The 15618-nt window shown below is 40.3% G+C and overlaps 1 protein-coding gene across 4 annotated transcripts in view; it reads right to left on the minus strand.

Annotated features, from left to right (window-relative positions):
• The window catches only part of FBXW11 (F-box and WD repeat domain containing 11), a 78654-nt gene that overhangs the window by 18559 nt on the left and 44477 nt on the right, over positions 1-15618 (minus strand). For all 4 annotated transcript variants that reach the window (XM_072872545.1, XM_072872544.1, XM_072872543.1 and 1 more), the window contains 2 exons: positions 10799-10985; positions 9874-9964 (listed from right to left, as the gene is read on the minus strand). In XM_072872545.1, coding sequence (XP_072728646.1) covers positions 9874-9964; positions 10799-10985 — 278 coding nt within the window. The remainder of the gene's footprint in view (positions 1-9873; positions 9965-10798; positions 10986-15618) is intronic.

Consider the following 15618-nt stretch of genomic DNA (forward strand, 5'->3'; position numbering starts at 1 on the left):
GAGAGCTGTTTAGTGTTTAAGTTAAAATTTATATGTTACTGATCTGAAAACATAGGCACTACTGCTCATCAGAAGAATTTCTGCTTTCCACTACCAAGAATTCTTCATATTTTAGATTATTCACAATTAGAGCTAAGTGAAAGTCAGAAGAAAACTAAAAGTTACATGGAAGAAATTGTTACCATGTTACATGGGAAGAGGTAGTAAACAGTAACATAGTAGACAAATGCAAGGAAGTAAACATAAGCAAATATTAATTCAAAACAGCAGATCAACTGATTTTTGGTATTTACCTTATTTCATGCAAACAGAAGAGTCAAATCAGAATAAAAGCCACCTTCATGAAGAATCACAGAAGCAAGACTAACAAATAGAGAAATTGGGATTGACTATACCCCACTAACATATAACACACTAATTTTTATACATATGTATGTATATATTTAAAGTTCAGCATGTATTTGTTTAATAAAAGCAGAAAGGCCCACTTTCACGGGGGGGGGGGGGACGACACACGGGACGGGACGGGACAGGACGACACGACAACAACATGGACACCACAGACTTCCAATAACTGAGAAGTGGGCTTCTGGCTTGATTTATAAAAATCACAGGATACTCAGGCTATGTTTTAAAGAACAGTCTGAAATTAAAGCAAGGCCAAAAAGCTAGGAGTGTACTACTGAGAGCTACTCCATGTCTGAACACTACATGGGCTTTCAGATCAGTTTGGGGTAAAATATATCACTTTTAGTATGAACCCCAAGACCAGAAGAAAAGCTGTGAACAGTGAAGTCCAAAAATCCAAACAACTCCAGAGAAAAAGGAATGGGAAGCTTTTCCTAGCAAGTGTTACAATTAAATCATGATTTTTTGGCAGAATTCAAGACCTAAAAATTAAGTTCCTAATGTTTACAGCTGCTTAGGTAAGATCCAAATATGGACAATATAAATTGACGAAGTGTTGTCTCTTTCTGCATGTGACTGATCCAATATGTATGCAGCTGCTCAAAGGTCCACCAAGTAAAACTATTCCTGAGTCTCACTGTAGCTTTGCCACATTTAAAGCCACATTTAAAAAGAACAGATTGACCTTATGATGCTGAGTGAGATAAATCTGGACAGTGGAATATCCTAATGTCTTCCAGAGGAAGAGGAGAAGACTCACAGAAACTACATTAAAGGCCACTGACATACAAGGAATACAGGAAATCACTTTGGGAGAAAGGTCAGTATAATACTGACCATTTCATCATGCATGAAGAAAAGACAGCATGTTCTCTAAGTGTCAAAATGGTGTTATACACTGGAGAGAGCTTAGGCAAGTCAGATAAAAAAGGCAACATAAACTGAAGTTTCAGACCTAAAGAACAGTAATTCAGCATTAGGACTATCTTACTGCCCAGGACGGTGGTAGTGACTGATTTGTGGAGGGAGACAGAAGATGAGGCAGGAAGTGAGAGACTTTGATTACTCCCACATAATCAAAGTGTAGCTGCATCATGTCCCCATGCTCTGCCCCATGCATCTGTTACTAAATGCTGTCAAGAGACAGGATGCTGTGCTAGATCTTTGATCTGACCAGCACAGTTGTTCTGTTTCCCCAAGGAGTGAGTAAAAAAAAATCGAGATCCCAAAAGAGATCCAAGGGCAGCATCTGATGAAGAAAACCTTTTTCACCTCTGCAGCTGCAATTATCACAATAACACCCATGGATGGGTCTCACTGGTTTCCTCTTAAAGGATCCCCATTTCCACCAATTTCCATCAAGTAGGTCTACCACGCTTAAGAGACAGTAAAACGTCAAGCTTTCAGGTTACAGACACAACATCAAAATATATTAACTTTCAATGAACTCTTGCTTACACCTTGCAATAGAGGTGCTACTCTTGCAATAGAGGAGAAGTACCACTATCTGGAGAGGAAATCTTAAAAATACAAGCCAACAGCAATGAAAATTGAGAGAGGTCCTCTGAGACACTTCAATGACACATGCATCTGGACTATACACAACACCTGACAAAGAACAATGCTGCTAAAAACAAAATTATTGCACCTTTTAGGTTCCACTGGAGACAATAGCTAAGTTTATGCATAACACCATAAAAATACGAAGTTATATTTAAACAGGTACTTATCAGGCCCTATCAGAGCATAGGGGCATTCAAAGTACTCAAACAGGAACAATGAATCCCTCTTTCAAATCTGCAGATGCAAAGCAGCAGCCTTTTATGCCTGTTTGTGAAAAAAGTAGGTGTGATGTGGGCAAAGTGAACAAAAAAAGACAAGTCAAGAATCTGTCCCATGCTAGGGGTATCTGAAAGGAGTCTTCTACCCTGTTCAGACGTGAGAGCCAAAACCTGTGCTGTGCACCACAAGAACTTTGTCCCTGCTGCTCAAAAGCCTCTCCTTTCCTTGGCCAGTTTAATTTTTAAGAAATGTCTTTTGGAAAGTGCCTGGAGTAGATTTCAAAGGCTGGCTGAATAAATTTCTAGCCGTATAATGCTGACCAGATTCTCTCCACTCACGCACATAAAATTTCTCCAGCATCATAATTAGAACAGTACTAAACAAACTGATTTCCCTCAGAAATTATACACTGCAATCGTCATAAACAAAGATCTCCCAATGCTGGCAGTGACTCAGGGTGAGAGCTGACTTCTTCCCCTTTTCAAATTTTCCCAAGACTTTAAAATTTCAGTTCTAGTCCTAGAATCTGAACTTTTTCAAAATTCAGAAGAATACATGGTGTTTATCTGATGGCCTGGTACCACATTTCCCTAAAGTCTTCAGCAAAATCACATTTTAATTCTCATCTTAATTAGGTGGACCTAAGTCTCCATGGAAACAAGATGGGGGCACTAGTCATGCGCCTAAAGGAGAACATTCATTAAATAAGTCTTCTCAACTCATCACAAGAAATAGATACTTGTGCTAATCCTGAGGGGAAAACAGAATAGTTGGCCAAGCTTCACAAGTAGTATGGAAAAAATCCAGGGACTTGGGGTTCTGGAATCAGCAGTACTAAACTTCCCATCCTGGCAACGTGCTGATTAACTCAGTCCCATTAAAACAGCTTACCTTCCCCACAACACTTTGGGACTGCACCCGGGCACAGGATACCCCACACCAGCCAGATCATCTCCATAAACAAGGTCTTGCAAACCTGGGTTCAGTTTTCTAGGATAAACCCCAAATCAGGTTCTCTCTTTAAAAAAAGCTCCTAAAGAAGCTTGGCAATTCAACATTTGACTTGGAGACATTTAAAATTACTGGACCACCTCTTGTGAAAAGAAACCTGATTAAATATTTGGCTTCACAGTGGAGGTGGAGAGTAACTACCTCTTTCCAAGAATTTGGTTTCAGATCTCTAAATGTCCTCTTATTTTCAAATCCAATGATTCCAGAAATGACATTATGTTCCTAAAATGTGATTGGCATGAAATAAACAGATATTGGCACTAATAAATTTTCAGAGAGGCAAGGGAAACTTTGCAAGGTAATACAGGCAATGATTTGGCAGTTAACAACAGTTTGCAGTTGCATGGACTTTTGACCCAAAATGCAAAGAGAGCCCAAGGGAAAGAATTCAAATTTGCTATTTATCATTCCTCATTTTTCCTTCCAATTGTTAATTCAAGTTTTGGATTACTTTTCAAATTCTGTCAGTCAATCCAAAGGAGAGAGTGCATTCTTCTTTGAGCTTATCTCTACCCACAACCCAATTTAGTACCAGCTACAGTAAATTAATAACTCTTATCATTAGAAGCAGTCTAGCAGAATTTGGTTAATCTTTGTCCTCCACAGGTAAAATACTGAATGACAAGATTTTTGTGTTACATCAAATATATTTTACTGTATTAAAAAAATCAAGTCCTTTGGACACAAGACAAATGTCTTATAAAAATACCTATATAATTATATAAATGCTAATATGGTAGCCTTTGGCTCATCACTAGCTCCCTAAACTCTGACCCTCTGACAGAAACAGGAAGATCTTATTGAAGGTCTAGGCAAATATTTGAAGAAAAAACATTTTGGTATTGAGAGATACAAAATTCTTCATCACAGCTAAAATAAAAGTCTTATTTAAGAGCTTCTGCACATTGCTTTGAAACATGAAGGAATGGGAAAAGTATGAAACTAACAGAGAGCATGACTTTAGGCTTAAAAGCAGAATAAGGTGAGGAAAAAGTTAAGAAGTGCTCCTAATCTTATACCTAAGTTTTGTTGTTATTGTTACTCACCATCTACATTTTTAAACAGTGTTAAAAGCTTCTTTTGATAGTCCTTTAGGGAAGCAATTTGTGAAAAGTGCTTTAAAGGGTGATTTATTAGAAAAATTATAATAGGCTTTTGCAAGTGGAAGAATTATTGGACCCTTGACTATTAGCAGAAACACTAACCCCACTCCAGGCTGGAAATCTGGAAAACAGTAATATTTCAGAAGGCTTGAAGGAAATATGTAAACAGGGAAAAATTTGACGTGGCACAATACCCTCATCCTTCTGCCTTCCCCCTCCAGTTCAGCAATTTCGAAGAACCAGAAGTGGGAAACGCGCTGCCTGTATAAACTGAGCAGTGATGATTCTCGAAGTAGCCATTAGTTTTCAAAGACAGATTTCACCACTCTAGAGGACCAAAGATGCATTTGTTTCCTGAATTTGGGCAAACAGAGGCTTACATTTACTTTTGCTAAAGTGAAGTTCAGAGGCAAGAGCCCACAGCTGACAGGACCTGGCTCCTTTCAGCTTTACTGCTCTACCAAAGTATCCACGGGCCATGGACAGCACTGAGGTTAGTTCCCAATACAGAATCACGGAATCATATAGGTTGGAAAAGACCTTTAAGATCATCAAGTCCAACCGTAAACCTAACACTACCAAGACCACCACTACACCATGTCCCTAACAACCTCATCCAAACGTCTTTTAAATACCTCCAGGGATGGCGACTCCACCACTTCCCTGGGCAGCCTGTTCCAATGCTTGATAACCCTTTCAGTGAAGTAAAATTTCCTAATATCCAGTCTAAACCTCCCCTGGCGCAACTTGAGGCCATTTCCTCTCGTCCTATCAGTTGTTACCTGGGAGAAGAGACCGACCCCCACCTCTCTACAACCTCCTTTCAGGTGGTTGTAGAGAGCGATAAGGTCTCCCCTCAGCGTCTCTCTTGTAGTGGGGGGCCCAAAACTGAACACAGTATTCGAGGTGCGGCCTCACCAGTGCTGAGTGCAGGGGCACGATCACTTCCCTACTCCTGCTGGCCACACTATTTTTGACACAAGCCAGGATGCCATTGGCTTTCTTGGCCACCTGGGCACACTGCTGGCTCATATGCAGGTGGCTGTCAACCAACACGCCCAGGTCCTTTTCTGCCAGGCAGCTTTCCAGCCACTCTTCCCCAAGCCTGTAGCATTCCATGGGGTTGCTGTGGCCCAAGTCCATGACCCGGCACTGATCCTTGTTGAACCTCATACAATTGGCCTCGGCCCATCGATCCAGCCTGTCCAGGTCCCTCTGCAGAGCCTTCCTCCCCTCAAGCAGATCAACACTCCTGCCCAACTTGGTGTCATCTGCAAACTTACTGAGGGTGCACTCGATCCCTTCATCCAGATCATTGATCAAGATATTAAACAGGACTGGCCCCAACACTGAGCCCTGGGGAACACCGCTTGTGACCGGCCGCCCACTGGAGTAAACTCCATTCACCACCACTCTTTGGGCCTGGCCATCCAGCCAGTTCTTTACCCAGCGAAGAGTACACCCGCACAAGCCATGAGCAGCCAGTTTCTCCAGGAGAATGCTGTGGGAAACCGTGTCAAAGGCTTTACCGAAGTCCAGATAGACAACATCCACAGCCTTCCCCTCATCCATTAGGCGGGTCACCTTGTTGTAGAAGGAGATCAGGTTGGTCAAACAGGACCTGCCTTTCCTAAACCCATGCTGGCTGAGCTTGATCCCTTGGTTACATGCCACGTGATGGCACTCAGGATGATCTGCTCCATCAGCTTCCCTGGCACTGAGGTCAGGCTGACAGGCCTGTAGTTCCCCGGGTCCTCCTCCCAGCCCTTCCCGTAGATGGGCATCACATTTGCTAATCTCCAGTCAGCAGGGACCTCCCCAGTTAGCCAGGACTGCTGGTAAATGATGGAAAGGGGCTTGGTGAACACTTCTGCCAGTTCCTTCAGTACCCTCGGGTGGATCTCATCAGGCCCCATAGACTTGTGTCTAAGTGGTGCAGCAGGTCACTAACCATTGCCCCCTGGATTATGGGGGCTCCATTCTGGTCCCTGTCCCTACCTTCCAACTCAGGGGGCTGGGTACCCAGAGAACAATTGGCCCTGCTATTAAAGACTGATGCAAAGAAGGCATTAAGTACCTCAGCCTTTTCCTCATCCTTGGTCACTGTGCTCCCTCCCCCATCTACTAGGGGCTGGAGATTCTCCTTAGCTCTTCTTTTGCTGCTAATGTATTTGAAGAAGTACTTTTTGTTGTCTCTTACGGCAGCAGACAGATTGAGCTCTAGCTCGGCTTTGGCCCTTCTAATTTTCTCCCTGCACAGCCTCGCTACACCTTTGTAGTCCTCCTGAGTTGCCTGCCCCTTCTTCCAGAGGTCAGACTCTCCTCTTTTTCCTGAGTTCTAGCCAGAGCTCTCTAGTCAGCCAGGCCGGTCTTCTTCCCCGCCGGCTCGTCTTTTGGCACCTGGGGACAGCCTGCTCTTGTGCCTTTAGGACTTCCTCCTTAAAGAATGTCCAGCCTTCCTGGACTCCTTTGCCCTTTAGGGCTGCCTCCCAGGGGACTCTCTCGACCAGTCTCCTAAACAGGCCAAAGTCTGCCCTCCGGAAGTCTAAGGTGGCAGTTCCACTGACCCCCGTCATCGCTTCTCCAAGAATCAGAAACTATCATTGCATGATCACTCTGCCCAAGACGGCCTCCAACCATCACATGGCTCACAAGTCCTTCTCTGTTCGTCAACAAGAGGCCCAGCGGGGCACCTTCCCTAGTTGGCTCCCTCACCAGCTGTGTCAGGAAGTTATCTGCCACACACTCCAGGAACCTCCTAGACTGTTTCCTCTCTGCTGTATTGTATTTCCAGCAGACATCCGGTAGGTTGAAGTCCCCCACAAGAACAAGGGCTAGCGATCATGAGGCTTCTCCCAGATGCTTATAGAATAGTTCGTCAGTCTCCTCATCCTGGTTGGGTGGTCTGTAACAGACTCCCACCACAATATCTGCCTTGTTGGCCTTCCCCCTGATTCTCACCCATAGACACTCAACCCTATCATCACCATCATTAAGCTCTAAACTATTCAAACACTCCCTAACATATAGGGCTACCCCACCACCTCTCCCGCCTCGCCTGTCCCTCCTGAAGAGTTTATAGCCATCCATCACCGCACCCCAGTTGTGCGAGTCATCCCACTACGTTTCCGTGATGGCAACCATATCATAGTTTTCCTGAGGTACAAAATACCTTAAATTCTACCCAAAGTGATTGACAACCACTAATGACTAAAGGTTTTTCATAGGTTTATAGACACAAGCATGGAATGGAAAGTACAAAACTACAGGAGATTTTCCCTTAACAGCCCTAATTCTGCTTCTCTATTCTTGCCTCCCTCCATCTGAGTTTGAGACACACAGGAGTTTCCCACATGCCCCAGTAATATTTAACATCGTTAAGGATATAAGCATTAGATAGAAAATACAGAAATCATATGTAAAAGTAGTTGGATTGCCAGGCAGTTTGTAATGGGCAGAAACTATGGCAACAGCTTACAGTTTACTCTTTGTACACCGCAGAAAAGTCAACTCTTTTCCCACACTCATTACTCACATTACTATTTTTAATTACTAGTGGCATGGCATGTTTTACATACAGCATGCTCTATTGTTCCAGCTCCAGCCCAAAGCTTGACACGAGATAACCCCTTATTCTGCATATTCTACATTTATCACATCATCCACCTAAGCACTATAGAATGAAAAATAAAAATTCATTAGTTGAAACTCTGCAAGAAAGTTCGGGTTCAAAAGAGTATTATAAAACTATGTTTCTTGACTTCCAAACACTGATGCATTTTCTATCCATATTGAATACACAAGCCCTTACTTTCCAGGCAGTGCAGTGAAAATTTTTCTCCTAATTTGAAGGCTTAATATATTTACTGTTATCTTAATGAAATCTAGTTTTTCAAGAAACACGTTCATTAATATGATATATTTTTAGTGGCATACTCATTCCCTACTCCCAGATATTTAGAGACTGAAAATTTTTACATTTAATATATTAGTAACAAGTGAAGCCCGAGGGTCTTGGTTTTTTCCTGCTTATTTCATACTAGCAAAACCTGTCCAATTCGGGAGCTTCATTTCTGTGCATTGTACTAGCACACCTACAGCAACTAAAGAATGACAGTATCAAATAGCAGATTGTGACAGTTCAAAGGCTGAACAGCCTCAGAACATCTCTAAGGAACACTCCCATCTCTAATAAGAATTCCTATACAAATGTTCCACTTACACCTAAACAAATGAATTTCAGAAAAATAACTTTAACAATCTGAGTTATAATAATGCTGAACTCCTTCAGTGTTCTACATAATCTCAAAGGTCATCTTTCCACACAGCTTTTCACCCATTTTTGTTACTGACCAGTGCCAGAATTTTGCAGAAAGCAAGAAAATATCACATTAAGAGTTCTCCTTAATCCCATGGGCTTCTTGTCATTGCAGTATCACTCTGTCATTCCTTACAGAGAGCAGACATCTCCCTTCAAATAATAAAATGTGTATCATTCAGCTCACAAATAAATATCAAGTTTGATCTTATTTTGCCTAGGCTACATTTCACGCTTAGTTCTTTATCTTTAAATGTTTATAAATTGTGTAGCAAGGGTTATAAAAAAATACCTGAAAATTGGATTATGTTTTTCACAGATAGGTTAAGAGTTCTGAATAATTTTGTTTACTGAGTGCCAAGAAACATAAAATCACATTTGCCATAGCAGAATGATTCTATTAGTTCACATCTGTCTTAAACATCAAAACACGTGTTTCCCCACTAATGAATTTCAGACCAATAATTTCACATCCATCACATGATTGAAATAAATCCATTGCAGTCTGTGGTATAACTTAAGAGCTTTGTGGTGGGTACACAGCAAACTGAGAAAGACAGATTTTCTGCTGGTAGGCAGAATACCAAGATGATCCTGATTTATCAGAAACATTTTAAAATAAGTGAGCAAGGCCAACTTTGTAACTCTTAAACAAGGTAAGCAAAATTTTGTATCAAAGAAAAGAACAGTAATTTCTACAGTCTTCTTACCACCAATACCCCTACTGTGCTTATCACTGTAGGACTGATTGTTCTCATCAAACCACTCCAGGAAGAAAAAGAATCCCATACCCTGAAGAAAGCTGTATTTGCAACAGTGACTGCTTTAGAAGTAATAAGTTACTAAATGAGCAACGTTTTAAATGTTTAAGGCATTAATCCTCAGATCACTTTCTAAGTGAGCGTCACCAATATATTAGAACATTCAGCAATACATGGAATGGTCTTGGAGTAGTAAGTTTCCTAACACAGCTATTTTATTAAAATCCACAGTCCCAGAAGAGTTAAAAAAAAAATCTTTAAACGCAAAAAAGATGGTAGTGTTAACACTTGAAGTAACACATTAATGCACATACTGTGCCAATAAGTTGCTGAGGGTATTTTTTACATTGTCGGAAGAGCCAGAGCTCACAAAGTAGTAGTGATACAGATACATATGATATGCTTCATTGCTCCAACATGCACCATCTTTGAAACACTAACAATATGCAACATTATTTCTCCTGCAGATATTATATATCAGAAAACGTACCTCTATATCCTGTATTATCTTTGGGTATAAGGACCTGTAAAATGAATTCGGGGGACCATCTGTTGGTCTGTTTTTAAACAGGTACTGATCCCTAGAAAGAACCAGAAACATATTTTTCAATTTACCACAAAGAATCCAAACTTTAAAGGAATTCAAAATCTGCACAGAACAAAACCTTACGACATTCTCACAGAATACTTCTAAGAATTTTTAGTATAGCCGTTACAACCCTTGTGACTTTACAATTTGACAGCTGTATTTGAAACGTCCAAGACTAAAAAGATAACAGGTGTTTTCCTTATGGTTTTCTAAATCAGGGTTCACTGCTTCTTAAGGCTTTTAGCCAGCAGGGTGTCGTCCTCTTGATCTTTACAATATGCATGCATTTTGTTAGGCACACCACTAGAGAGCAGAGAAAAGCAGGTTTCTAAAGTAGAACATCCCATCTCTTCAGATACTCGTAAAGGATAGAAAAACTCCATTGCCATAAACGTAAATGGTTTCTCTTTGAGAGAGGCTTCTGCAGCTCAACCAGCTATTTTACATTTTAAGCAAAAAAAAAAGTTTAATTGGAAATACTTCACTCAAGAAAAAGGGATGCACAATATGTTGTTGCTAGGTTTTGTGAGCTGATTCTACATGTTCATTCTCCCTGCAAAACAGAAATCACAAATTTGCAGACTGACTTACCGCAGGAAATCAAGTGTTGAAAGACACTGGTGCACAAAAGGACAGGGGACAAAGCCAAAGTAGAAACGGGAGCTGACAGCTCGGCTGTAGCTACCCCAACTAGTCCGTGCCAGAGATAAGGATCTCAGTGATACCAATTTACTATAAACTTACTTTTTGGAAGAGCTCACGACTAGGGAAATTTGTGAAGGAGAACACTGTGAAAGGTCAATTTAGTTACTGTCAAGGTACTTACCAACCCCTTCTTTCTGACAGTCCCTTCCATAACGGATCTGTGCGTACCATTCTTTCAATCAATTTTTTCCATAGCATTCCCTCAGAGATGACTCTCTGCCATTCCTTACATACCAGCTCTGCTGCACAGAGTGATCTGGCATCAAGATAGGAAAGGATGTTTTCTGCTATGTGATCTAAGCCTTGCTCTACAAAGAAACAAAGACAATCAAAACGTCAATCACTTCACAGTAAACTACTAAACAAGTTTTGCAATACATTCAGAGAAAGCCCACACAGCTTTAAGGCACTAGAGCAACATGATAATTAAATTATCATACATAGAAGCACCAGTTACAAATCAATCCAAAACAGGTACACCCAAATATCTCTAACTCTTTACTCCTTTTCTAGTACAGTCTGCCTACTGGACTGTCTCATTTCCAGAGAGCGAGAATGAGCGCAAACCAAAATTTGGCACAGTATGCAAGCAGCAGAAAGCATTTTGCTGCTTCTGGGCACAGAATCCTGGACTTTTTGAGCACACAATGCACTGGGCTACACGATCCAAAAAGATCATCTTCAAGCAGATGCTTTACTAAGCAGCAGTAATAAAAAATTAAAATACAAATTATTTTACTATTCCCTTGCATATAACAACAGATAATTCAACTCAGCAGAAGACAAGACTCTACAGGAACAAATGCAGACATATCCAGTAGAAGCATGAGCAAATATTCTGCAAAAGCTTTCTTGCATCAAATGCAAGGACATCTTTTCTATTTAGGCTCTTTCTATAATCTGCAGGTGCCAAGTCCAGTCTTGAATTTTGTTCAGGACTCTGGTGGCAGAGCATATGCCAGAGACACCATGCCCTGCAGCCTGGTGCAGGAAGGGGAAATCAATGAGAATGAGTTTGACAGTAATTTGTTAATTGCAAATGGTGCTTTAACATCTAAGGCAGTTATCTCCATTCATGGTTTACCATCACTAGACTCCATACTCAGAGAAATTATTACTGAATTACTTTTACCAGAAGCTGGGGGTTTTGAGGCTTCTTCTCAGCTAAAGAAAAATTCAAGAGGGACAAGTTTTTTTGAAACAACTTCAAGTTGAGTAAATCAGACTGTAACGTTCAATACAGCATTTATTTTGGGGCCAGCGGATGCAATTGTTTCTAGTATGAGAATCAGCTAAGAAACCTCAGGATCAGCAGGAGTCAAGTAACTCTCAAATAATGAGAGAGTGACAGCTCAGCTTCTGCACCGTAAATTCCAATGCAAAGTAAATTTAGTTTAGGTGCACAAAGATTTCCCAGTATATTTACAACAGCCATATGAACAGCTATTATCTTAGCATCTTTCTTGCATCTGCTGCTCTCCCACCCTCAGGGCACACTACCTTCTACGGCATGGGAGTGATGTGTGAGTTTGAGTACTGCTGCTTTGACAATGCTAGCTTTCCTGGGTCAAAGCATGAGTTCAGCAATGTACCACAAGAAAACTCCCAAGTAAAACAACATTACTCCAACTGAAAGCCCTTTGGCAGCACTTAGACATGCCAGAAACAACATCTACCTGGGCAACTCTCACACTCTAATTGCACCTGCACCATAAGGTATGTTAGTCAACAAGCCATAGTTATTAGTGGAGTGGGGAAACACTGACTTTCATCATGAAGATCCTAGCTACCAGAAGCAGCTTATTAACCCCCGTGATCCTTTTATATCATAGTAAGGTTAGATTTACACATTCAGTGCACTCAATTCCGCAGCAGAAGTTCAAATATACCAGAATTGGGGTCCTGCCTATTGATCCACGTCTGTGTAAGGCAATGTGCTGCAATATATTACTTCATAAATAACAGTCAATACTTATCCAAAAGCACTAGGTACATAAGCTGAAGCTGACAAAGAATAAACACAAAGATGATTAATACAGTAAGCTGCCACCACAGATCTATCAAGACACAAAACAGGTGGAACGTTGCATGCATTTGCCTACGGTCTTTGCCTAGATCTTTTCTCCTGCTGAGGGGGTTAGATTTAAAAACGTGATTGTAGTTTAGTAAAGGTACATACATAGAAACCACTTCAATAATACACTTGCACTAAATTTAAAATAGCAATCAAACTTTTCTTGTTCATATTCCAACTACGGTGTCATTGGTCCCACAAAAAAATCACTGGTAAGTCTGTTACTGATTTCAAAGGACCTGCAATTTTGCTTTCCCCAAAACTCCACTAAATCAGAGATCTAGAATAACTTCATTTTCATGAATAACGTATGCCAGTTGGCCAAGCATGAAAAAAAATCTTTCAAACTAGAAGATGACAACCTTTTTCATTTTCCACTTTATCTCATGACAGCCTTCTTTAGGCTTCAAATAGTCCTGAAAAAATCAAAGAAACTACTGTTAATTTTTTAAAGAATTAAGAAATTGTGTTCATATAGTCCTCCACTGCATGATAAATTTGACGTGACCTTCATAAAAATGAACAGCAATAGAAAGGAGAAACCAATACATGTAGTTGAAGAGCATTTGTTCATTTCTTCTACTTAATTTAGAGAATTATAAAAAGGCTTTAAAGAATGGTGAAAGCTCCTATAATGTAAATTGGGTTTACACAAATTTTTCAATACCAGTCATAATAACAGATTCAAATAACTGAAACTTCACAAGGTCCAAATAACTGGTCAATCTCAAATCTAACCACTTCTAAACCAGCAAATCGTCTCCTAACAATACCATGTCTCAGAGCAGCTTTAAGCTGCACCATCTCCTACTTCAGCAGCTTGAAGAAAATAACAGGGCATTTCAATACATTGTAAAAGTGGTATTCCCATCTGTCACATTCCAATCCTTCTAGTAAATAACAACTTTGAGATTCTAAATACTGTTTACTTAGGATATATTTATCTTACTGTGTTATGTGATTTGAAACTGTTCGCAAAGTTTTTCTGGAAAATATAATCATTGCAAGGTCACTTTCAAGAGTTAGTTTAAAACCATGAATCCTTGTGTATCAAGAAGACAAGCTAATTCATTGTGCAAAGTGGAGGACGCAGCTAGATAAAACTAAAGAAAACAAATGGGTCTGCTGAGTAAGCATTTTGCTGATTTCAAAGGTTACAGGTTTGATCAACAGGGCACACGTGTTTTAGCAGAAACAGATCTAATGGTTATTTTAGACTTCAGTATACAAAATAGTTGTGTTTAACAACGTAGGATCAACCTATACAGAGCAAGTGACTGTCTAGTACATCTACAACACTGCAATCATACAACACAGTCTTCTGCGTATTTTCCCAGCACACAGCACATTACATTTTGAAGAGGAAGAATTTTCTACATAAAGCATTGCAGTTCCCAAAGCAAACACTGCAGAGGATATGGCAATTAACCACCATAATTGCAAACTCTGTATTAGTAGAGCAGTACACTGAGGTTCCTGTCTAAAAGGTGTTTAAGGCTCCCATTTCACTGCACCATTTTTCTTTCAATAGCCATTATACAACATCTGAGCTTAGACCACCCTGCTCTCCCTCTCCAAAGTACTAAGTTAGTGTGTTCACTATCTTGTGTACCATAGTTCACAGCTAAAGGTGTATTAATATTCACCTCATACAGGGATATTTAGTCAAATCAATGGGTAATAAAAGAGATGGTAGTGCTAAGAAATGACAGAAATTATAATTCAGTTCAACCAGTATCAGGTTACTACGTTTCCAGCTTACTAATTAAATTTAAAAATGAATGATTTCAAAGTTTGGAAAAAGTTAGAAGAAACCAAGAGTAAACACTGAAGTAGGTTACCATTAAACCAGCAGACCCAGAAATTATTAAAGAGAGATGTAGACGCTCTGATGCCAACAGTATTTCTGCAAAATGTGGCAGAATGACAAGAGCACCGACTTTTGGCTTCCAGCTCTCCCAGAGATACATGGATGCTGTCCTGTCCATTCCACGCGAAAGGCATTTTTAATCAGCGGTAGCACGGCAGAAGAGCAGAGGCACACATCAAACTAACCTTTTCACATGACCTTAATTCCTCTTTGTTAGAAGAAAAAGACACTCCAGCTATGTCTGGGTTCCAAAAAAGCCAGAAGCACAAGATATGCTGATGACATGCAAATCTTTCAATGTCTGCACTTTTAAGGTGTAAAATTCTTTACTCATGCACCTGAAGGATTGCAGGTGAATGAGCAAATGAATTATGCAAAGTTCATCAAATAAACTGGCTATACGGCCAAAGGAACAGCTGTCCTTAGCAGGCATATTTTGGTCAAACCACCGCTATTTATCTCTAGCAGTTGTAAAGATGGGATGGCAGGATCCATGCTGAACAGATAGCCATCTACTGGATGCTTTTCTCATTCCAATGTCGAAAAGTATAATTTTGCCAATTTGGCATAACTTAGTAAAACAACCATCACGCATGTGTACTAACGTTCTTAGAAGGGGGAAACTTAGTACTACTTGACTAAAAGCATTTAAGCGAACTATAACTCTGCACGTACTTCAACCATGTATTTAAAGAACAGTTATGGGACAAAGTAGCCACGCTGGCACTTGAATATATTGTTAACACCTTGCTTACTGTTTTGAGCAATTTTTGAAATGTAAAGATCATGAACATGTCAGATGTGAAATTAACAATTTCCAAGGGAGAAAGCGACAGACAAATAGGTGTTCATGCACAAAATAATATTTTAAAAGTTTATCTGTTACTGCCATCTCCTGGCAACAAACTAAATAATTATCCTCCCCCAAAAGAGAGATGAGAACTCCAAGGAGCTGTGAAGTTACCAATAACCAACCTAATAAAAAGGCCACACTGCA

The sequence above is a fragment of the Ciconia boyciana genome, chromosome 9 (assembly GCF_034638445.1).
Source record: "Ciconia boyciana chromosome 9, ASM3463844v1, whole genome shotgun sequence".
Classification (NCBI taxonomy): domain Eukaryota; kingdom Metazoa; phylum Chordata; class Aves; order Ciconiiformes; family Ciconiidae; genus Ciconia; species Ciconia boyciana.